This window comes from Cebus imitator, unplaced genomic scaffold (genome assembly GCF_001604975.1).
Source record: "Cebus imitator isolate Cc_AM_T3 unplaced genomic scaffold, Cebus_imitator-1.0 Scaffold131, whole genome shotgun sequence".
In the NCBI taxonomy this organism is placed as follows: domain Eukaryota; kingdom Metazoa; phylum Chordata; class Mammalia; order Primates; family Cebidae; genus Cebus; species Cebus imitator.
In genome coordinates, this window is record NW_016107446.1 from 438,586 (window position 1) to 462,419 (window position 23,834).

The 23,834-nt window shown below is 42.3% G+C and overlaps 1 protein-coding gene across 1 annotated transcript in view; it reads right to left on the reverse strand.

Moving 5' to 3' along the window:
* Window positions 1–20,278, reverse strand: part of LOC108312919 — a 102,292-nt gene extending 82,014 nt beyond the window's left edge. Inside the window, exons 1-3 of the mRNA XM_037742955.1 lie at window positions 20,238–20,278; window positions 19,862–20,138; window positions 18,731–19,477 (exon numbers count right to left, since the gene is read on the reverse strand). Coding sequence (XP_037598883.1) covers window positions 18,731–19,477; window positions 19,862–20,138; window positions 20,238–20,278 — 1,065 coding nt within the window. The remainder of the gene's footprint in view (window positions 1–18,730; window positions 19,478–19,861; window positions 20,139–20,237) is intronic.
* Between the last annotated feature and the right edge of the window lie 3,556 nt (window positions 20,279–23,834).

Consider the following 23,834-nt stretch of genomic DNA (forward strand, 5'->3'; position numbering starts at 1 on the left):
GGTGGGGGTGATGATGGTTGATGGTGGGGTGACAGTGGGGGTGACGGTGGTGACAGTGGGGGTGACGGTGGTGACGGTGGGGGTGATGACGGTAGGGTGGTGGTAATGGTGGTGGTGGTGATGGTGATGGTGATGGCAGTGGTGGTGTTAATGGTGGTGGTAGTGGTGATGGTGGTGATGGTGATGGTGGGATGGTGGTGGTAATGGTGGTGGTGGTGATGGTGATGGTGATGGCAGTGGTGGTGTTAATGGTGGTGGTAGTGGTGATGGTGGTGATGGTGATGGTGATGGTGATGGTGGGATGGTGGTGGTAATGGTGGTGGTGGTGGTGGTGGTGATGGTGGTGGTGACAGTGAAGATGGTGATGGTAATAATGTTGGTAGTGGTGGTGGGGATAATGGTGGTGATGGCTGTGATGGTGGCCTTCAAATCCCAAAATATAAATTAAAGACTTTAACTGAAATGTTGGAGACTTGAGGAATCTACTCTACCTATCTTCTCTGAGTCTTAATTCCTATCCCTCAAATGTTTATTAATCTGATCACAATACGTTGTTCTTTGATTAAAACTCGAAAGCACATTTGAAAGAAAAATAAGTGAAGTTAACGCAACTTCTTAAGGGATATATTTCTCTCCATGCACAAGTTTTCGATTTATTATTATTTCCATCACAGTCCTTGTCACTGAAAGGATTTCAAAGTATCAAAAGTCCTTGATGCTGCTTATTATAAAATTCCAAGAATATAGGAGTTCTAATTCATGGAGACAATTGTGAAGCTATGTGACAACACTTTTTTCTACCAATGTAGAAATGTCTGGGGCAGAGAAATTCATGCTAGCAGCATTAATTATCATAAACACAGAGAAATCCCTTCCCTGTGCAGTTATGTCTAACAGATGATGTGGTAGTCATAGGGCAGTTTCCCAGCTGCTTTGCAGTTAGGCATGGTTATGTGACTTTCTTTGGCCAATAAGAATAGAAGGGACAGGTGTCACTACTGGATAGAGGCTTTAGGAGCCAGGGTGAGCCTCACCATGTTGCCTTCCTCTGGTTATGGTATATGTGGAAGCAGGTGGAGAGGGGACCTCTATCACCCTGGGTTTCTAAGTGTCTATGACAGATAAGCCTCCTCCCAACCCATAATGGATGTGCATTGAGAGAAAAAAATAAACTCTTGCTGTTTTAAGCCACTGTGATTTTGGTGGTTCTTTTCTACCATATCATAACCTACCCTATCCTAACAGATACAGATGGCAAAGAGCCAAAACAAGAAAGTTAGAAGTCACCTGTGATCACATTGGGGAAAAAGGGATCTACATATCTCCTGTAATAAACCAAACCCTCAAGCTTTCTGTTATCCAATCACCAATTCCAAGACATTTAATCGTTCTCCAGTGAAGGTCAATTCTGGACAAAAAGTACCTAGGAAAAACGTACTCCATGACCTGCAAGGAACTGAAAGTCACTCACGTACACAAGCTCTGTGATAATTTGGAGATCTCTTTTGGCTGAGTTCTATTTCAGACAATAAACCACCCTCTTACCATTATCCAGGCAAACAGGCACAGATCTCCTTATCATTTTCAGAACCGTTCATTTCAAAACTGCACTGCTGAAGGTATAAGCCTCCTTAAAGAACCCTGCTTTTAAGAAAACCAAATCTCATAAAAGTTAGTATATTTCCACATTCAAAGTGGGGCAGCAAATGTGAAAAGCCCATCTGTGCCCACCCTCCCCTCCACCCCACAAACTCTACCACCACCCAGAGCTGTAGCTGGGCATGAAAAATCTAACACATGCAAAGTACAGAGGCTCTTTGAAAATTTGGTCCAGTGTGTCTTACATGTGAGTTGCAGCCTTACAGAGTCTTGCCAAAAACAACAAAGAGGAAAGAAAAGGAAAGGTTTTCTTTTCTCCGGACTTGGGAATGAAACATAAAACTCTTCTTTTCTGCAAGGCTGAATGGCCCCAATTTTCCACACTCAGGATGAGCTCTTACCAGCCATTACCTTCATAATATCCCAGTGGTTTTTTAGTGGGCATTTCTTTCCTCCCAAATGAATTGCATGGCAGCAGCGGCCCAAAGAGATGCCCCAGCTCCCTACTGAGAAGCCTGTGGCCTTCACACATCCTCAGGGTTGTTGTGACAATGAAATGAAATGGATGACATGAGTGGGCTTTCAGATACCCAGAGTGATAACGTTACTGGTATTATTTCTACCCTTCCTAGCTTCTGCTGCATCTACCGTGTCTATTGTGTCTAACTTGTACAGTGTTAGGTTTTCTGAGGTCTCTACCCAGATAAGAACATACAGGATTACAGAGTTACTGGTTCTAAGTGCAAAATTCCACAAAACACTATGAGGGGATCATTAGTGAGTCCACGAATGCAGAGAGGTGCAGAGAATTAAGTGGTTTGCCACGGTGTCACAAACAGTGGCAAGCAGAGAGCCCCTGTTTCATCACTGTCTGAGTGCCCAGAGACACACAAGATACCAACACACACGATGCCAACCTCCTATCTAAATAGTCTTCCTACTCCCAGGCAAGTCTGTTCCAAAAAAAGAAAAAAATGGCTGTGAAGATGTCACCTATTCGATTACTGAGAACGTACTACGCTCCTGGGTTCAGCTGGCAAGGCACTCTAAACGTAAATTTTCTTAGATGTGACCAAAGCCTACCTTACAAAGAAAGAGTGAAACAGGCAAGTGAGGAAGAAGAGATGACCTCTGCTTAGGAAGACAAGGCAAGACTGAGCAACTGTGGAGAAGAAATTCAGGAACAACTACAATTAGTTAGATAATGAAAACTGTATAAAAAATGTTTTGTCCATCAACATCGGTTTGAAATTTCCAATGGCTTCATATAGAAATCTCTATTGGCAGAGCACTACGAACAATAACTATAGAAGCAAAAAGAACAGGGAGACACTAGGGCACCATGGACAAAGGATAATCAGTAGATGCTTAAGAAATATTGAGAAGGGGCTGGGCACAGTGGCCTATGCCTGTAATCCTAGCACTCTGGGAGGCCGAGGCAGGCGGATCACAAAGTCAGGAGTTCAACACCAGCCTGGCCAACATGGTGAGACCCTGTCTCTAGTAAAAAAAAAAAAAAAAAAAAAAAAAATTAGCCAGGTGTGGGGCACATGCCTGTAATCTCAGCTACTCTGCAGACTGAGGCAGAGGAATTGCTTGAACCTAGGAAGCAGAGGTTTCAAAGACCCAAGATTGTGCCACTGCACTCCAGCCTGGGAGACAGAGCAATACTCAACTTGGAAAAAAAAAAATCAAGAAATATGGAGAAGAAAAATTTCGAGAAGAAATTCTAGCAATATCACTGGAAGGAAGGGAACCAAAGAGTGAAGCAAAGAAGGAAAAGCATGGAAATAGAAGATTCGTTTTCAATGTGAAGAGGGAAAAAGGACAAAAGGGAAGAAAATCCAAGGAGCAAAAAGCAATAAACCAAAACTGAGAAGCCAGAAGGAGTCAACATTATTTCTGCAAAAAGTAAATAAATACTATCTCCTTACAAAACAAGTTGAAATCAGCATCAGAGGCACCAGAAAAACCACCAATGACCAGCTCATGTGACTCAGGTTATGAATGCTGATAAATATATTAGCTACTTAAAAAGCTGTGACCAAAATAAAAGAAAGGAAAGCCTTTCATTATTCAAAACACATGTGGGTTTCTAAAAAATATTTTTGTTGTAAGCCTCCAGATTTTTACTGAAGTCCTTTTCTCCTTTTATTTTCCTACTATATATTCCCAAAAAAGTTACATTTTAATCTCAAATAATTACAAAAGATGTTCTGTGACATCTTTGCAAATGGCATCACAAGAAATTCTTCATTTCAGGAGCTACATCCATATTCCTTTACAGCAATCTCTGATTTTGATCTATCTACTAGAATGATCCAATTCATTTTTTAAAATTTAGAACTACTTAATTCGTTTACTGAGTTAACTGGTTCACCAACTTAGCTGGAATTTATAGCTGAATATATCATTCATTTCAGTCCAAATGGGCCAGCCATTTAAGCATACAGACACATAATGTGCTTTCTTCAATATTAATTAATTCGCACTGCTTCCTCACAGCGGATTATTGGCAAAATGGCTTTTCTTAAGATCTGGATCTACAATATGAACATTCATTATTGCACTCACCAACCCATAAATTCCCAAAGTTAGAGGGATAATTCTGTAGCTCATGTATTTTCTTATGGAGAATTATACCTTTAAGAGAACATTTCCTGATCTCCTTTAGTAATTATTTCCATCAGCAAAATCTTCCTATTGACAATATGATGAAAACAGGAAATTTGAGAACTTGTATATTATTCTTAGAACAACTAGTCAAAAAAAGGAATTGTTCCTACATTTAAAATAACATTTTCCATCCCTAAACAAAAATAGTTTACTGAAACTGTTACCTCATTTTTGTAACGCTGTGGTCATATTTTCTAAATAGTATCTGTAGAAGAATCATTTAGAGTTCTGGTCTCAAAGATTTTGCTGGAGAAGAGTAAGGTGACAGAATATTTAATTTTTTTTTTCATTCAGACTGGCTGTTTCATATTTACTTAGCAAAACTGCCCTGGAATTCACATAAATAATTAATTAATTAAATAACTATCAAAGTTCATAAGACATGAAAAGTATTTCCTGGGCAAATCCCAAAGTAGATATCTGAGTTTAAGGATCTCAATTCACACCTATGCAAATACATAACGTCTCCAAGGTAAAGTTCCATCCCCAGTTCTGAATCATAATATTCAACCAAAAAATTTATCACGATACACAAATGATGTTTTCAAATTAAAATAATTCAGTGCAGCAGGGAATACCAGGGCCTTAGCAAAGGACTCGGAAACGGCTAAATAAGGTGCATAGCAAAAGAGTATGTGTCTGAAATCTTTTGTTTGTTTTTCTATATCACCTTGCATTTCATGGGATGTCTTATGATCTCCAGCTGTGGCAGAACAACACTGAGTCACTGTGAAAGTAATAACACTTTTGACTTATAAAGCAGATTTTTCTAAGGAGGTTTTGATACACTTATTTCATTTCTTCTTCCAAAGACTTTATGCTACTGACGTCAAATGGTATTACCCTTGTGTATACGCATGTGGATAAAGAGATATTGTTGACTGACAGGGTCATGGTTAAACCTACGCGAGCTAACATTATTGATGGCATGCCATTCCACTTTATTGTGGATGCTTTATCAATGATATGCTCAAAAAGCTTCCTAACCCAAGAATATTCCTAGGTGAAAGGCCGAAGTGCAGTTTACCCAAGGACAGATGAGTTGCACACACGTTGACTGCCAAACAGGAGAAACTCTGCTGGGGTGGCTGGAGAGAAACAAAGAGGGACAGGACCTAGAGCTCTCACGGGACAGGTCATTTCACATCTCTCCTAATGGAGACAAAATGGCATCAAAAGTCAGCATTCTTTTATTGCCTCTCCTACCAAAGATGAAAACACAGTATCATTAGTCAAATTTACTCTGAACTTCCACCTTCTCAGGTTGAGTCAATGTATCTTTCCATCAAGGTCAATAATGTAAGAGGCAGATTGGTAACTGAATTGCTTAAGGAAAAATTCAGGGCAGAATGTATTTCTAGTTGTGACAATGCTTTGGAGCATTCGAGATATGGTCCTTTGGGGGAAAAAAGTACATATTGGCCGGGCATGGTGGCTCATGCCTGTAATCCCAGCACTTTGGAAGGCCAAGGCAGGAGGATCACGAGGTCAAGAGATCAAGATCATCCTGGCCAACATGGTGAAATCCTGTCTCTACTAAAAATACAAAAATTAGCTCGGCATGATGGCATGTGCCTGTAGTCCCAGCTACTTGGGAGGGTTAGGCAGGAGAATCGCTTGAACCCAGGGCAGGGTGGGTGCGGGGGTGCAGGGGTTGCAGTGCGCCAAGATCATGCCACTGCTCCAGCCTGGCGACAGCAAGACTCCCTCTCAAAAAAAAAAAAAAAAGGTACATATTAGCTCTGTTTTGTTTTGTTTCGTTTGTTTTGAGACAGAGTCTCACTCTGTCACGCAGTCTGGAATGCGGTGGTGCGATCTCGGGTTACTGCAACCTCCACCTCCCTGGGTCAAGCGATTCTCCTGCCTCAGCCTCCTGAGTAGCAGGGTACTACAGGTGCACACGCCATCACACTGGCTCATTTTTGTATTTTTAGTAGAGACGGGGGTTTCACCATGTTGACCAAGCTGGTCTCGAACTCCTGACCGCAAGTGATCCGCTTGCCTCGGCCTCCCAATACAAGCATGAGTCACCATACTCAGCCTCATTTTAGCTCTTTATTCTGTTTCCTTCCTCACTGAAATTTGGTTTGTGCTATTTCAATCCTTAATCATATTTTTTATCATTTTAATTTGTCATGAAAAGTTCTGTCAATCATTAGAAATATAAATTGGTAATAAATAAATAGATCGATAATTAAAAAAAAAAAAAAAAAAACCTCAACATCCCCAGGCTCCCAAGGTTCATCAGTATAAGTTGCAATATGTGTGATTTAAGTTGGACTTCATAGAAAGTTCATGACTGCAGACCCCTTAGCCCTATGGGACCCCTTCAGACCGTTCTTTCTGAAAAGTAGTCTCCTTGGGGGCTTAAACTCAAAAAGGTACCACCCCTTATTATATTGAAAGAGTTTTGATAAATCTGCAATATCATTAGACATCTGGGGAGAGGGTGAAGGAAAGAATTGTGGGGTGAGAGCCTGCCTCTGAAGTTAGAATCAGGTTTGTAGCATGCATGTGAAATTAGTCCACACAAACAACTACCACACAGACATGAAGGATTGTAAGGGTGAGAATCTTTTCAATTAATATCTCTCAAGTTAAGAATTTTTGCACAATAGATCATATCAGCATTGGAGGTTGGGTCTATATGGCACCCTAATAACTAAGGTGAGAAACTTGGAAAGCCTTCCAGATGTTGGAGCTACACCATGCCAAACATACAACAAGGTAGAAGTATCTCATAGCCTGACGCCAGCAGGGCCCATCAGAACAATATTCTACTTTATAAAGGTGGGTGCCGCCTGCCTGGCCATATCACCAAAGCTTGCTGAGGTGCTGACATTCCCTGGAGGATAACTGGAGATTCCCTGGCCACTGTTGCTATTCTTCATTTGCTCCTCTGAGGAATTCTCTCTGACCTCTGGGGTTGAAATATCAAGCTGAACCTTTTGGAATGTATCATAAGCCTGGCATCTGTGTTCAGCAGTAGAGCCTCTGAATTCAAAACAGGGCTGTTTCCTGGCTCAGAATTCCAGCTCCAAATTCCTCGGGCTCAGAACTGATGGGAAAACAGATCTTCAGCATTCTTCTGATTTAGAAATCGTTCAGATAAGAAATTGACAGATAAGAAATTGACAAGGAGATACAAAATCCTTAATTTACATAGCTGTCTCTTTTTTTCTTCTCCATGGTAAAGAACAGAGCGTCCTTAACCTTGATTTTCTCACGTCTTTCAGTTTAAAGCACAGCCCATAACATTAATTAAAGTGTGTGTGAGCTGGAGGGTAGTTATATTTCATATGCCATACCACATGGCATTCTAGAAGAGCTGTATGATTTTTAGGTGTGCTTTTTTTTCCCCAACTTGATACATATGTAGTTCTACAATTATTCAGCATAACCTCTCCCATACTCCCACCCAAGACCTCCACAATTTCAATGTTAAAATAAATGCAGTCCCAAAGAACAAACGCTGAGGGCACTGGTGGTTTAAGATTTAGGTAGATGAAGGTAAATTTCTGACTCAGAGCTCCAGAATGCTGAAGTTGGAAATCACACTGAGATTATCAGATTTTAATACTGGTAAGCTACAGAAATTTAGAGACGAGGCTTACGGAAGGTAGGTGGCTTATGTACTTCAGGGTGAAACAACTCATCAGGAGTAACCCTAGATATTTCTCATAACTCCAAGTTTTAGGCCATAAACCACTTCAGGATATTGTTGTAAGTTAAATAAAAATCATATACACATATACATACAATGCTCCCATATAAACTCAGGGGGCTCATAGAACCCCTGATGCCCGTCTTTAAATGTTTAAGGAGTCCCTGATCTCCAGGTTAAGAACTCCTGCACCTGAATAAGACGCAGTTTTTCTAAATATGAAGTGCTACTTTTAATCCCTTTGAGAACTTACCACCTCTAGCATATAAACTTAGATTTAATGATGTAATCTATAAAATTCAAAGGAAAAGCAATTCCAACAACTCAAATAGATGATTTAATCCCGAATCAATACTTCCATATTTTTAACATGTGTCAAGGAAAAAATGTGCAAGAGAAATTTAAACCTACATGTATTTTATCACCAATTTCACATATGGACATGGAATATCTTTTCTCCTAATACGGAGATGGCTCAGCAGTATTTAAATGATTCCTTATTCCAAGTCATATAAATATGCACCAGATGTATCTTTTGTAAATGTTATGTTTTTCAACTTCTCAGCATTTGCAAGTAGTTGAAAGCTATGTCAAGCATGCTTTAATGGGGCATAAAAGTGTATTGTATTCAAAGAGATGGCACAGCTCTGTAATAGGTGAAAATACAAATGTTGTCAATGGACACATTTTCATTTTATTGATTTACACTGCATAATGGAATGCCCTGTATTCTTCTTTACATGCAAGTTCTATAACAATTGAAATATATGTAAAAATATAACTAGATATAAAAAATCATGCTTACATTAATGGATTCTCTAGATGACAGAAAATTCAAAACACAGAATTTTATAACTAGAAGGCAACTTAAAGATCAACTAAATCCTATACGTTTATTTTACAGATGAGAAAACTGAAACCAAGAGAGTTATGAGAGGCAACCAAGTCACCAGGCTGGTTGTGGCAGAGGACACATGAATTTTTATACCCCTAAATATAAGGAATCTCTCTGAGGTCTTCATATTATCTGCCTCTTGACTACCTAAACAAAAAACAGAGAAGGCAATAAAACATATATCATTTATTGATTTCCTGGGATTTACCGGGAAGCAGCAGAACATGACCTACGTTTTGAAAAGTATCAAATTATCTTATAGGAAGTAAGTATAGAAAGTAAAATGCCAAGTGCTAGCATTAAACATCGTGGAAGAATGTCGTAAAGCCTTTCTGCAATGTAAAATTCCAACAGACTTCAAGATTAGCTTTTTTATTGTGAATACAAAAGATGTCAGGGCAAATTCCCCTGTGAACATTTTTCTTTGGGGTTAAAGGTATCAAAGATGTTTAGGAAATATTTTCAAGTAACACTTAATGGATAGTTCATCTTGAAAACAATGTCTTTTTTCCTTTTTTTAGGTAGACGTTAACATAGATTATTGTAAAGCGATTTACAATCGCTCGTTGTAAGGCTTTTTTTAAAACTTTTTTTTTTTTTTTTTTTTTTTTTTACTGTGGAGAAAAAAACTCAATCTCATGCCATTTTCTGTGGCTGTGGACATCTCTAAGCACTTAAGCACCTATGGACATACAGTAGCGGATGCTCACTTTACGCTGGCTCCCTTTTCCCAACTTCGTTTCTTACTGACATGCATTTTTATAAACTGCCTCACATTATTCCTTGGAATGAGGCAGAATATTAATTAATTAATTAGGTGAAAGTCATTTTCTAAAAGCCAAGTAACTTTTTCACCTCAACCTTTATGAATAAGGCTTTGCCCTTTGGGGTCCAGCAACAGCAATGAAGATTTCATTTAAAATAAAATCATTACTGAAGTTTTTTCAAACTTTATGTCTTTGTTGCCATGAGTGGAGTACCCATATCTCAGAGTTCCCTAGCTGATTATATGTCCTCATAGGCCCAAAGCAAAGGCACATATTTTTTCTCTTGCCAAGAACCAGCATTCACATGTTCTGCTTGCTTTCTGGTCAATGTACAGAGAAGCAGTCACCAGGATCCCAGATCTCCCTCAAGGGGCAGTGCCTGGCTTAGAGTCTGGCCTCCCTGATTGATGCTTGGTGCGCCTGAAACAGCGTCATTGTTTCTCCAACAATGCCAAGGCCAATGAGAACGTTTGGATGGTAGCCCTGCCTGTGTGCAGTGAGGCGTCCACACAGTCCCCTTCTAAGTTGTGCATGAGCTGAACACAGTGACGAGCAAAAAACCAAACCAGCCCTCAGCACTCACTGGGTGTCCCTCGAACCTAGAAACAGGGATAAGCTCCTGAGTCAATAGTCAACATTGTGATTAGGAACACTGCTTCCCATTAATAGCTTTTTCTTCCCTAGGATGCTCATACACAGAGAAGCAGACATACTCCTATACATAGATTTAGCACAAGAAAGTTTAAAGAGGCACACACATGCATTTTCTGAGTACCCTCTCATAATGCACTGTGCTTCATTGTAAGTGGAGCATCCAAACCAAATTGTAATCTTCATTTCAGGTTGCTATGTCCAGCCTTATTCTGTTCTCATCCACATGAAGGGCTGGGAGATGTGGCAAAGAGTGCAGTCATGGTGTGTGAGGAGGCCTTGGGAGCCTTGACCATCTTTTGTTTGCGTGGGAGACAGAGTTGGGGAGAGGGCGGGGGATGCATTCACTAAATGCCACAGAACCGCTTTGCAAGCCAGCACACACTAGACCCTAAAGGGGCAATGTTTGGGGAACTCCCAGAAACATAGAAAGCAGCAGTGTCCCCCAGAGTTCAAAAGACTCAAGTTCAAGACTCAAGAGAAAAGACTGAAGTTCAAAACCCGGTGCCACCATTATGTGACCTTAGGTGGGTGCCTCAGGCCCACAGGCCTCAGCGGGCTCATCAGCCTAGATACAAATGATCCTTCAGAGGGCTTTCGGGGCTTAAATAAGACAATATGAAACCTGAAGGTCATGTTTCAATACCTGGTACATGGTAAGTCTTTAGCAAAATTTTATCGTCATTATTATTATTACTGTCGCCATCAGCATTGTTGTTATGGAAATTCTCCTTTGAGCTATTATGCTTGGAAATGAGAAAAGATTTGCTTAGAAGAACTCACCTTTTCTCATATCCCTATGCTCAGAGATTGAGCATATGCTGCTGAATTCGGGTGGGAAATTCCCCCTCCATCCCATTCAGGGAAGTTCAAAATGAAAACGAGGGGAGAGTGCCCAGGGCCCAATCTCTAACCCATCTGGAGTCCAGCCACCTGGCCCCTCCATGGGTTTGGAACCCTGCTGACAAATCTAGGCAGGGTGTGGGGAGGTGAGGGGTATCAAGAACATTTTCACAGGGAGCTAAGTGAAAATCTCCTGGGGAAAAAGCTCCCTCTAGTTCCCCTACTGGTTTATAGTGAAGACAATGGAATCACTTATGTTTCAGTTCCTGCTAAGGTGACAGTAAAGAGTTTTCTGGTGGGTTAAGAGGTAGAGTCAGTCCAATCTCATTTCCCTCCAGTGGGTAGCTTTGCATTCCATCCCTATTCTCCATAAATAACACACCCATGCTGAAACTGATGGCCAGTGACCACAGTTGGTAATGCGATTGTTTCTTTGAAATATCACCACCAACCCCACCATCCCAGACTTTGTCTTCACTAAGTTTCTCCAATGGCTTGGGAAACCAGTTCCTTGCTTTCTCAACCCCCGTTGTACAGAACTGTAACATCCTTAAACCATAAGGCTTGGCTCAGGAAATTTAAAAATAGAAAACAAATTTATCTTCAATGCTTAATGCACCTATCCCTTAATAAAATATATGCAAAACTTTTTTTTCTTCTCTCCACAAAAAACAATTTGGCTGTTACCCAATGCCATTGACCTTCCTAAGATGGCAAGCTAAAATCAGTTCATTGGCACACTGGCCCTGCGCCCAGAGTGCAAACGAATGTGCAACCAGGGGCCTGTGTGGAGCTCCCTCTGAGTGAGGAACTTTCTTCGACTTGCCTGGTGGCTGCCCCCCTCCCACAAACAGAGCTGGAGCTGGGCCTGGTGGGCTGGTCACGTTTAATGTGCTTAACCAAGGAGGAAGCTCTCTACCGCCTGGGAAAGGGGGAAAAGATGGAGTCCTGGTCACACCCAAGCTCTCCGAAGGGGTTTTCGTGTAGCTGCAACTTAGTTCTCCTTGTTCACTGATTTTACTATAAGGGTATCCCACCACAGCAGGTCTAAGAGCCTCACAAGTGAGACCTTTGCTTCCAAATAACACATGGTCTAATGTACCCAATTCACCAAAGTCAGTATTGGAAAAGAGCATTATCTTCAAGATGCTTTTATATTTATAATAGCGGACATTTCTTAAGATCACATCACAACTGTTTTAGATGTCTTGTTTTTTGTTTTGTTTGTCGTTGTTATTGTTTTTCTTTCAGTACTCTGAGTTTTGGGCTAAGGGCAGTTAATAGTAGCCAGTCCTGATTGGCCAACATCTGTTTCTTTAGAGGAACCTTACTTGCCAAGTAGCTGGACAGCAGTACTCATTTGGTATTCATGGGAAGTACTTGCCGAACAATAATGACAATAATTGCCTCTGATTCTTGTGTTTACAACACTGCCAAAGTATCATTAGGGCCTTATTTATAGATAATAATGCTTATTAATCACAAGTATTTGAATTTTGGAATGTATTAGATTAATATTCTTTTGTACCTCAGTTCTGTACTAATGCTGTGAAAGACATTTACTGAATGCAACTCATTGGGAATGCTTATTTTGAGCTGCAAAATAATGTGTGTAATTTGCAGGTGAAAGATAAAGAAATTACACGGCTACCTCTCAACAGTCTCCATCGCGATCAACGGCCAACATGGAGAATTAGACCCTACCTCTAAAATAAGAAAGAAAAAAAGCAAAATAAATATCCCTATAGATATTATTTTTTAGAAAATCTTGTAAATACTTATGCCAAGAGAAATTCCTGGTAATAAGTCTATTATTTTGTTTTGCCTTAAATCTTCCATGGATGGCATCGCTTTATTGAAAAGGGTCTAGGGTGAAGAATAACTAGTGATTCTGGAACAATTTCACACTATATAAGTTTTTGAAGGCCCAATGAAAAAAAAAAAAAATAGAATAGGATGAGTAATAGTTGTGACCAGCAAAATACAATCTTAGGTTTAAACGCCTACTTGTTTAACATCCTTCATGCACTTATTCACTAACATCTTTGTATATATTTAATTTTGGTACAAACAAACATTAAGGCTATTAAGTAGTTTTCTATTTTTATGTGCATCTATAAATAGGAATCATTAAAAATTTCAAAAGATTAGCACATTTTTCAAAGGTTAATATGAAAACACAATTTCTATTAATAAAACAACTTTTTAAATAAATAGAAACCATTACTAACCCATAGGTTTCACTTAGCTACTCTCTCTCTTGAAATTATAGCAAAAATGAAATCAGCAATTTTTTTTTGTCCAGCGCATATTTTTACTTAATCTTGGAATACTTAAGCTTTATGTGTTAGAACAATACTTCACTTATTTAATTAGATGAATATAAAATGAAGTGACATAATTTCCCAGAGAGTTTCAAGAAAAGCAGAAAGATTATTAATATAAAGTCTAGGTGCTCTTTCCAAAATCATATTTGCAACTAGATATATTTTTTAATGGGTTGTAATTTTTGTTTACTATTGTTCTTTAGATTAAACCCAAATCACGTTCAATCTTATCCTGCTCTACCAAAGGCTACTTTAAAATAGTCAACAGGCCTAATTACCACCTACAATATTTAACCTTGTCCTTTCTTATTGTCTTTTGCCCCCGAACAGAAAGTAAAGGCACCGCACCTTTCAAGCCACCAAATTACACTGAGAAAATTGTTCTCCCTAAAAAACCCTTGAAGATTTGTTCAGCAAATGTTTCAAGTCAGAGCACACAAGGAGACTAAGATCCTAATTCAATAAATGTATAATGCTAACATTTTAATCCATTGCTAAATGTAAATAACTTTAGTGATCCCAGTCGGACTATTTAATATTAATTTAAAGTATTTTATAATATAGCATGTGTCTCTTCTCATGGGGCAAAGTAGAAAGGTGAACAATTATCTAATAACTGCTAACAATGTACTCAGCAAAACCTGGCAAGTCATGCCCCTCAATTCCTTTTATTTATATCTGGGGTAAATGTCTTAGCCCATATAACGACCTCCACTGGAGGCCCATTCAGGTGTGTGTATCCATCTCTGTTAACATCGGTAGAATGAAGAATAAAGCAACAGCTTAGAGAATTAGTTGATATCTTACAAATTTAATCACAGATAGCCAGTCCAAATTGTTCAGATTTCACTGTCTTTTTCTTTTTTTTTAGCAGCTAGAAGGGAGAATAATAATGCCTGCATTTTCCAAATGATTAATTCAATTCTCCAATTTATTTTGCCTTCAGTAGACGTCGTCTGCTTCTCTCTCTAAAAGACACTGGTAGTTGCATGAGGAAAGAAAATAAATGTGTTTTGAGAGAGCACCAATATACCTCAGTACACTAGATGTGTTTCATTGATAATGTCTAACCACTGGGACTGAGGACCTTCAATCCCCCTAGGGTGTCTCTCCAAGCCTTTCTAAATAGCCTTGTCCAACTCCTTACAGACTTGGAGGTGGGAGGAAGGAAAGAAAGAAGGGAGAAAGGGAGGGAGAGACATGGGGAGAAAGAAAGAACCAGAGAAAGAAAGAAAAAGAAAGTGAAAATGGTTAGTCTATGAAGTTGGAGTTGAAATTTGAGGGTATTGAAAAAAATAATTAACAACGAAAAATGGTTTGACAGAAAAACTTGTACTCCACCAATATCCCAGCAGTTTTCTAAGAGCCTAGTTGGATATGAAACTTGAGATCTGTCAACATTTTATAGTTGCCCTGATTTAATAAGCATTTTTCCTTCTTTTCTTTAACTGCCAAATTTTTTAATGAAATTGAATCTTGGATGCCTACATTCTGGGGAGTTTTATTTGCTATATTATAGTTCTGTCTGCTTTTAGGCCACAGAATGCCAAAGTATTTATTCTTACAAATCTTTCTACATATGTAATTTGAGTCTACTAAAATAGTCCTTTACCCACTTCATTAATTAAGTTGACAGAAAAGATTATTTTACAATTTTGCAGCAAATGACTCTTCATCCAAATTTTTGAATGAACGTTGTGCATTTGTATGTTATTTTATAGCCTATGCCTCCTCAAATCACTTCACACCATCAGATATAAAACTTTTTAACATAAAAGACTAACTTTTGCAGTTGATCTGAAACCTCAACGAGAGTAAAATGTTTTTACCTCTTTCCAAGTAATAGTCTTTTTTTTTTTTTTTTCACTTGCGGTATTTTCATCATTTTAACCTCAAACTTTTTAGGAGATTAAGAAACAAACCTCAAAAAGTAGTTAGGCTAAACCGATTTCTATTTTCAGAAGCTCATCAGTAATATTTAGACATCACCAATGAGTCATCAGTCTCTTAAATACTCTCTGAAATCAACAAGCAATAAATCACATGTAGGAATAAATGTCATCATAAACATCATATATGTTTTTTTGGTAAAGAAATATACATTTACATAAACATGAATAAACAAAATATTTTATAATTCAGTACAAATAACTCTCATTACATAAGAGAGGTCCTTTTATCATGGTGCTCCATAAAACTTCAAATTTTTATCATTTTGATTCCTTTATCAACTAGGACAAATAACACTTAAAGTATAAAATTCTGGTATATCATTTCTCTGCATTTTCTTAACACAAATGAGCATCTGGACCCTTGCCAATGAATGCCAATGTATTCACTTTAACTGTAGTTCTTATTTTAACCAGAAAAGGCCTCTGAAAATCCAAAGATTCAAAATACCATTTCAAGGAAGCAAATAAGTAACCTGGCATCCCATATTATACAAATCAAGTATAATATATGCCTCAAATTTGCTTTTACATTTTGAATTATCACTAGACTACTGAATGTCTTTCAATGCATATAGAGGACCATAAGATCAACTAGTTAAAAATGTTTTCTCTAGAATAGAATAAAAAATAAAAGGACTAATCTCTTTTATTGCCTCCAAAATTTAATTTTTATTCTAAGACAACAGTTTTTTATGTGTGGAAAAAAAGACAAAAAAATAGGTACTTGACTTTAGATGAAATGTTTATATTTTAAATATGCTGTCCTTATTTTATGTAAAACAAGTTATTCAACTTCACAGTACTTTTAAAGGGGGCGTGCATAAAATATTAATACTACGAACCTATTATTTACTGATTTCTGTGGTGCCATCTACAGTTAGCACAATTCAGATTTCAAAACAAATTTTGAATTTTTTTCAATATGAATAAGATTCACTCACTTCTTATTTTAAGACTATCTGTTATAGAACGTATTGTTAATCATAGAAGTTTGGTATATTACACATGGGCATGTTATATGCAAATGTATTCAGTTGGGGTATGTATATATTTTGTTATGTTATGTACATAAACATCTACCCTTGTGCATATGTATATTTACATCATGTATAAATATGTGTAGTATATTACCAAACTGTACTATACTTAAGGAGGAGGAGGAGCTTCCAAGGATTGCCATACAATATTTTAGTTAACTGAGTACTGTTTCCTGTGAAAGTAATTAGGTTGTTTTTTGTTTTTTGCTTTTCACAGTCCCAAAGGTGGGTGTTTATAGACATAGTTTAGTAATTCGCTGTTTTCCAAAAGCCTAGTTTTAAAATTTTATGTCAACAAATGCTTTAAATAAATAAAAGTGATCCCCTCCTCTTCACCTTTCCCTTATTTTAGGAAGGCCTATGGGCAAACAGCTTGATAAATAATTCAGAGAAAAGCTAAACCTTGATTCTAAAAACAAAAGCTCACCCAGTTAAACACTCACATTTTACCATTAACATTCTTTGTTAAAATTTACCTGCCTATAAATTATCTTTTGAAAAAGAGTGATTGAAATTGTGTCAAGACTCTAGCTGGGGAGGGCCTTTGGCAGATGCTAGTGAGTGTGTTACTTAGAACCCTTCTCTAGCACAAGAGGTCCTATAAATAATTATGGCTAACAGTAAAATCATCTCATATTAATAAATCCAAGACAGAAAAAATATATATCACAGGTATTTCAAAACTCGTGAAAATCATTAGATGCAAACAACAGGGCAAAAACAGGACAACTAAAGGCCTGTGCTCCGTTTCTCTTTAGAATCCCTCTGAATCTCAGGTTATCAAAAGTACATTTTGGCAACGGGGTTCATGGCCTCATTGAGGGAGAGGAATGTTTAACCTTTTTCTGATTTTTTCTGTCCTGTTTCCCCTTGAGAGTAGAACAAACTTGGTGGGACCAGGGAGGGAGGGAGGCCCTGGTTAATGTTTTAAGAAGGGGGAATGTAATTTGGCCCAAGTTTTCTTCTGCTAGTTGCCTTTTCTCTTATGGAGAGATCCTTGACAGCCCTTGCTTTGTATGAAATTACGGAAATCAAAGACTGGGAAAGGGGAGTCATTATTTCAGAACTGAAAAGGTATGGGTGTCTTTACTCGAACCCTCTCCCCGCTAATTTCCCATCGCTGGAAAGAGACTAGCAGGTTGGAAAGGTGCACAGGAGGGCTACCACTGGTCAGCTACATAAACAGAAGCCCCAAAAGTAATTTGCAACTGGTTCCTACCTCGTCCCATCACTCCAAAACTAAAAACAGCCTCTGCGCAGCAATTTTTAAGGCCAAAACAGAGAGAAAGCAGATACCCAAGTCCCCAAACGTGGCTTCCTGGTGCGTGAAATCCAGCCTAACGAGCAGGCTGGATGATGGACATGCCCTCGGCTAACATTGTCCCTTTCAGCCTCACCCTGGCTCACGTGGGTCAGGGTGTCCATCAAAATCCCCGGACCACAAGGGGGATCTCTTTGGGAATCAGATTGGGAAGGCTCAGGCGAAAGAGGGAGATGCCTGTGTAGAGAACCGAGGAGGGGGGCGGGGGAATAATCAGCTCTGCTCTAAGGTTGCAGATTTAGATCTCAGGCTGAAAAGGATATGCTTGCACCAGAGCATCCTGTAGCGCCTCCTGTCCTGCCCTGCCCTGGCCTGCGCGCGCACCGCATCCACACGCACACCCGTCCTCGCACGCGCACACACGCACACTGCTCCCCGCCGCTCTACCCTCTGGAATGCAAGGGAAACGGTTCCTCCGGGGCGCGCTCGCCGGGGGTGAGGCGGCCGAGGCCGGCCCAGCCCAGCCTGGTGCCTGGCGCCGGTCGCTGCCCCTGCGGAGAGGCAGCGCGGCCTTCCGGACTCCGGAGCGCGCGGGCCGGGAACTAGGCGCGCGGCCGCTGGCACACGCGGGGACTGCCCAGCGCGGACCCGAGAAGGGGCGCGAAGGGGTTGGGGAGGGGGTGACGCCGGCTGCCCCACCCCGCTCCGCGCCGCGCTCCATGGCCCTCGCTCCTGTCTTCCTCTCCCACCCTGCCGCTCCCCGCCGATGGAAACTCGCGTTTGAAAAAAGCGCCTGCGGGCGCCCTTGAGCTGGCGGGCGGCCGTGCGTGTCCGCGCCGCGGCCCGGGACGCGGCCAGCGCGGGGACCTCGCTGGCAATAGCGCCCCGGCGGGCCCTCAGGTGCCGGCCTGCAGGGGGCGCCGGCGCGCTTGCGCCCCGCCGGGTCCCCGCCGCCCACCTTCGCCCGCAGCGGAAGGTTAGGATGGAGGACCCGGATGGGAGTTGGCTCCCGGCGCGCCTCTCTGGAGGGTCGGCGGAGCCCTCAGGCTGGTGCTCACCCGTAGGACCGGGACGGGGTTGTCACACTTGTCACCAATGACGGGCCGCGCGGCGTCGCAGTCGGCTTTCCAGTCTCCGCGGCTGGAGGAGGCCTCGGGGCGGCAGGGGGAGTTTGCCTCCCTGCGGGCTGGCTCCCTACACTCAGTGGTTACTACGGGCTTGGGAGGGGGAGCCTGTCTTTTCTCTCCTCGCAGAGCTGCGGGAGGCGTCGGAAAGTTTCCCACCGCTGGAGGGACGAAGGCGGATGGATCGAGAGCCGTGCTTCCCGCTGGGATGGCCCGAAAGTACCAGAGGTCTCGCTGGCGAGCAGCGCCCTCGGCTTCCCCGGCAGTCACCCCAAACGCACACCCTTCCCCTGGCCGAAGGAACCCCAGGCTGCCTAGGAAACGGCTCCCGCGGACCTGGCGGGCCCTGGGATGGAGAGCCCGGCGGGGTTGGGGGGGGCCCGCGAATCTGCTGCGGGCGCAGCGTCGGGGCGTCTGGCCCCTGCCCAGCCGGTGGGCCGCGCCTGCCTTCCCACTCGGTGGGGCTGTGCGCCCCCACCCACGGGAGTTGCCCGTGCTGCAGCAGCGTTCGAAAGGGAAAGTGGGGGCCACGTTCCCAGAGGAACAGAGTTCCAGACCTCTCAGGGCTGGGGACTCCGTCGGACCCACGGGTTCCGCAAATACTCCAGAGGGGTGCCCAGGGCCGAAGGTGCCTCCTGGGCAGACCTGAGCCTGTGAAACTCCGAAAGGGTGTCCTGCTTCCTTTCTCACTCCAGAAGTTCAACTGAGCTTCTTGTAATGACTGTCCCCCGCTCTGACCCGGCCCCACCAGCCAAGCCGAGGCCAGAGGTGTGCGGATTTTTTTTTAAGACCCACATCTTGTAAATGTGAGATTTTTATCAGGCAGCACAGATTACTTAAAGCGTTCCATTTCTCCGCGATCCAATTTTATTAGGATTTACTCTCATTTGTGCTCCGCTTCTCTGGGGAAATAATGCTTTGATTAATGTAATCCTGGCCCGGGATCCGCCACATGCCCCTCGACCCTCTCCCAAGAGAAGGACCCTATTTGACAAACAATAACAGAGCAGTAACTCTTGCAATCTGCCCACACCTTTGGGGTTGGCTGGGGAGAGGGTGACACACGTTCACTCGCCGCTTTCTAAAAGCAATGGCGAGAGGAGAGAGTAGGGAACTTTCCAAATGCAGAGCCCTGACTCTCAGTCGCCCGGGCTCGCCGGGAGGGGCCCGGGCGAGAGAGCGCGTGGGTACGTGGGTGCCTGTGCGCGCCTGCCCTTTGCTTGCTCGGGATGTCCGCCTTTGTCCCCCGCCACGGGCCTCCACTGCGGGATCTGAGCGCCGCCGGTTGGGCAGCCCTCGACCCGGGGCGCGTCCACAGCGCTCACCCGCGGCCCCCAAACACCTCGAGAGCAGATGTTAGGGGTTAACTAGGCACCGACCTGAGGCGCCCTGCAGCTGCCAAAAGCTCGACCGGAAACCTAGAACATGGGACCCAATTCACCGGTTTTCCTCATCCGTACATGCATCCATCCATCCCTGCATGCGTACATGCATACAATACAAATCCCCGGAGGCCGGCAGAGAGGGCTGCGCCTCGCCCTTGCTGCGGGCTGAGAGTGGGTACCCCCTTCCAGCTCTTCCTCCTCCCGCGCAGCCCCGGCCCCCTCCCCAAAGGGAGAACAGCTCAATTACGAAAAGGAGCCAAGGAACGAAATCCCAGGCTCAGAGGCGCCCGCCGTAGCTCCTCGGTTCCCTGTCCCCGTCGCGCAGTCCCCACCCCCACCGTCCCCAGCTCGGGGAGGGCGGGGACGTGGCGGTGCGAGGGGTCCTGCCCTGCTCCGCCGGAACAAAGCCCGCCGCGGGAGCCCGCGGCCGCGCACCAAATCAGTGACAAAGGCAAGCGGGCGGCGCCGAGCTCCAAGTCTGCGCTCCTACGGCTTGGCGGGAAGGAGGCCCAGAAGATGGGGTGCGATTTGCACCCAGGTTTTCCTGGGCTGCGGCACTTCGCTCCCCTGTACCCAGTGACCTGTTAGGGTGACTCAGCGTTTATCTCGTCGCCTCCCTGCTGTCCCATCTCCTTCTGTCTTGTCCTTTTCTGTCCCCAGTCTCCTTCACCGCTCCCTGCATTTTTAAATCCACCTCACTCCTTGTACCTTACCCGCTTCTCACTTTGCCCTATTTACCTCTTTCCCTTTTTCTTTCCCATAGAAAAGCAATGCTAATTCGACTTCTGAAGGCCGCTCTAGACGTTCAAATAACAGTCTGAAAGACCTTGCTGGGCAGTGCTCAGGGAGAAAAGGGGAGTAATAGGATCCTTTTAATTTTATTATGCAAACTGTGCGCTAAATAAAATAAAACGTCCTTAGAATGCGATCTAAGGAAGCGGAGCTTAGCCCTGGGGCCCCACGAATCGCCAGGGATTCGGGAGAAGTCGCTTCTGGTGCCCACAAATCACAGGAACGGGGGCGGGGGGGCGGGGGTGAGAGGAGGACCCCACCGCTGTGGAACGGGGACCTCTGCGCTGGAGCCTCCAAAACAAACCTTTCTGGGAAAAGTTCTCATCTTACTTTCTAACCCTGGAAAGGAATTGCTTGCCAGACCCCTGCAATAAAATCATAGTATTTTCGAATTTAGGATACTTTACTAGTCAGTGTTTTTCCAAGCGAAGTTTTACTTGTTTGTTTTTGTGACGTGAATTAAAAATGAAGGGAATGCAGACATTTGAACAATATATACCTTGATTTCTGGAGGCTTTTTGTACCCTGATTTAATAGTAAATTAATATTGGAAGTGTATTAAATGGCACTGTAAGCCTGAGCTCCTTCCCTTGGGCTTTATTGAGTAACCAGGCGCCCTGTTGAAAATTTAGGGAGAGAGGTGAGCATTCAAAGCAACATCAGACACATAACTTTTAACTTGAGACTAACAAACTCAAGCTGCCTGAAGCTGCAGTGAGCAAGGTCACTTAGCTCCACCACCAAAGCGTCTACCAGATATGTCCATGCTGAAAGTGTATCACTGTAAACCATGGTATTTGTAGTATCAAATATCAACAAATATACCTAGCACTGTATTTTTAAAGTGAACAACAATAAATACACTTTCTTGAAAACACGCCTGAGGCTGGCTGTCCAGGGCTGGCACTGGGGCAGCTTAGGGCCCAGGGAAGGAGCGAGATAGTGAACTGGGTGTTTTAGCATTCACCGGAGAGGAGACCACAGAAGCACAGTTTGAGGGGAATGCCGAAAAGAGCAGCCACAGCCTGACGTGCTGCATCTGCACCCAGCTCCTCAGACAATAGCTAAGTTCAAATGTCAAAAAAAAAAAAAAAAACTAATAATAATAAAAACAGAGACGCCAAAGTGCAAGAATTGTTTTCTGGGATGTATGCCACATGAATCTCTTATCCACCTCCAGACTACCCTGTTCCGACCCAGAAAGGCGATGCTGTATAATAATTTATGAGGAATACAGAGTGTCCCCAAGACGGAGAGAGCAGTTCAATTCTGTTAGGATCACCACAAGCTCAAAGAATCAAACCACTTTTCTGGTAAAGCTGAGTTAATATTTCTGGGTGTTGTCTTTACACATACAAATATAAAAACCACCAATGTGACCTTGGAATGTTTTTCTAGCTAGGAAATGACTAAATTTTGTTAATGAATCATCATCATCATCATCATCATCATCTCTGGTCAATCAGCCGGGCTCTATGTTACCTAGCCCTATGAATTTAAATTTGAAAAAGAGCATTGCACTCAGCGGGGAGGCAGGGAGGGTGGTGAGGGGGCAGGCAGGAACAGTCCATCACACTGTGTCAGCCCCATCTTCCCTGGCGATTGGTAGCTTTCATTACCAGACTTGTCAGGTGCACGCCAGCATGCAGCTCAAGTGGGCAAACTGTTGGAAATGGGTTGTTTTAAAAGCATTCGCTCAATTACCAACTTACTGTGCTTTCTTAGCTTATTTCCCACAATCTGAAATGCCCTGTAGTTTAAAGCTGTCCTATAAGTATCAGAAAGAAAGCTTCTTGCTTTCAGGTAAGAAATCATAGTATCTTCGAATGTATAATTACTCTGACACCATCCAAAAACCTAAGTACTTGCTCCTTTTCTATAGATCGGATAAATCAGTTATCAAGGTGATACAAAGAATTAGAAGAAACATTGCAAAAACTTAGCGAGACCAAGAAACAACTTATCCACTGGCAAGACAGCAAATCATTTTTCCCACCCAAAATCTTCCGTGGAAGAGCCGTCCTCTTTGCATATAACACAGAGTGTGGGTTGCGAGTATGCTTAACATTTTAATTTATAAATGCTAATGGTAAATGTGCTTCCGAACTGCAGCAATATCAGGGCACCTTAGCATTCTCAAATGGAAACAAATGAGTAAATACTCACTTTGTGTTTTGTACATTTGACCCAGGTAATGTTTTCCATTCTCTCATTTGGCAAAAGCAATTTCACCATCCTCAACAATTAAAAGTCTGTAGCTTTGCCCAGCACTTTGTATCTTAATTCATATCCAGCTTGATCACTTCCACCCCCAAATCATTATAAAACGCTAAAGCCATCTCTATAATAATATCAGTTCTTGTCAAATTAACTTGTTGCTCTACCCAGATTTCTTATTTTCTGTTTCTTTTACATTAAGGACTCTAGGACTATCGATATCATGAGGGGCAAGCATTTTATCTTTCTGTTTATTGTTTAATTACATTTGCAAAAAAAGGAAAGTAGCAAGCAAGACAGTAACAATCACAGATCTCATGAAAAGTGGCACACAAAAATTATGCTCTACATATATATAATGATTGCTTCACCAATTTTTTTTTGCAGAATGTCTGGCTGAATTGAAAAGTTTCCTTTCTCCTTAATAATTTTTAAATGCATTCAGCAGCCCTGGGCATGCAAAGAAGCAGGAGCTTTGAGACAGCCATCCACTTCATGTGGATCTGCCTCAGAAGTCTTTTGTCTGAAATGTTCTGAAAGCCAAAGAGAAAGCAGTGTTTGGGCTCAAATTACAGTTTTCTCAATTCTCCACTTTGTCTTATTAGTGCAAACCTGAGAGTACCTTTCCTGACTCTAAATGTGAG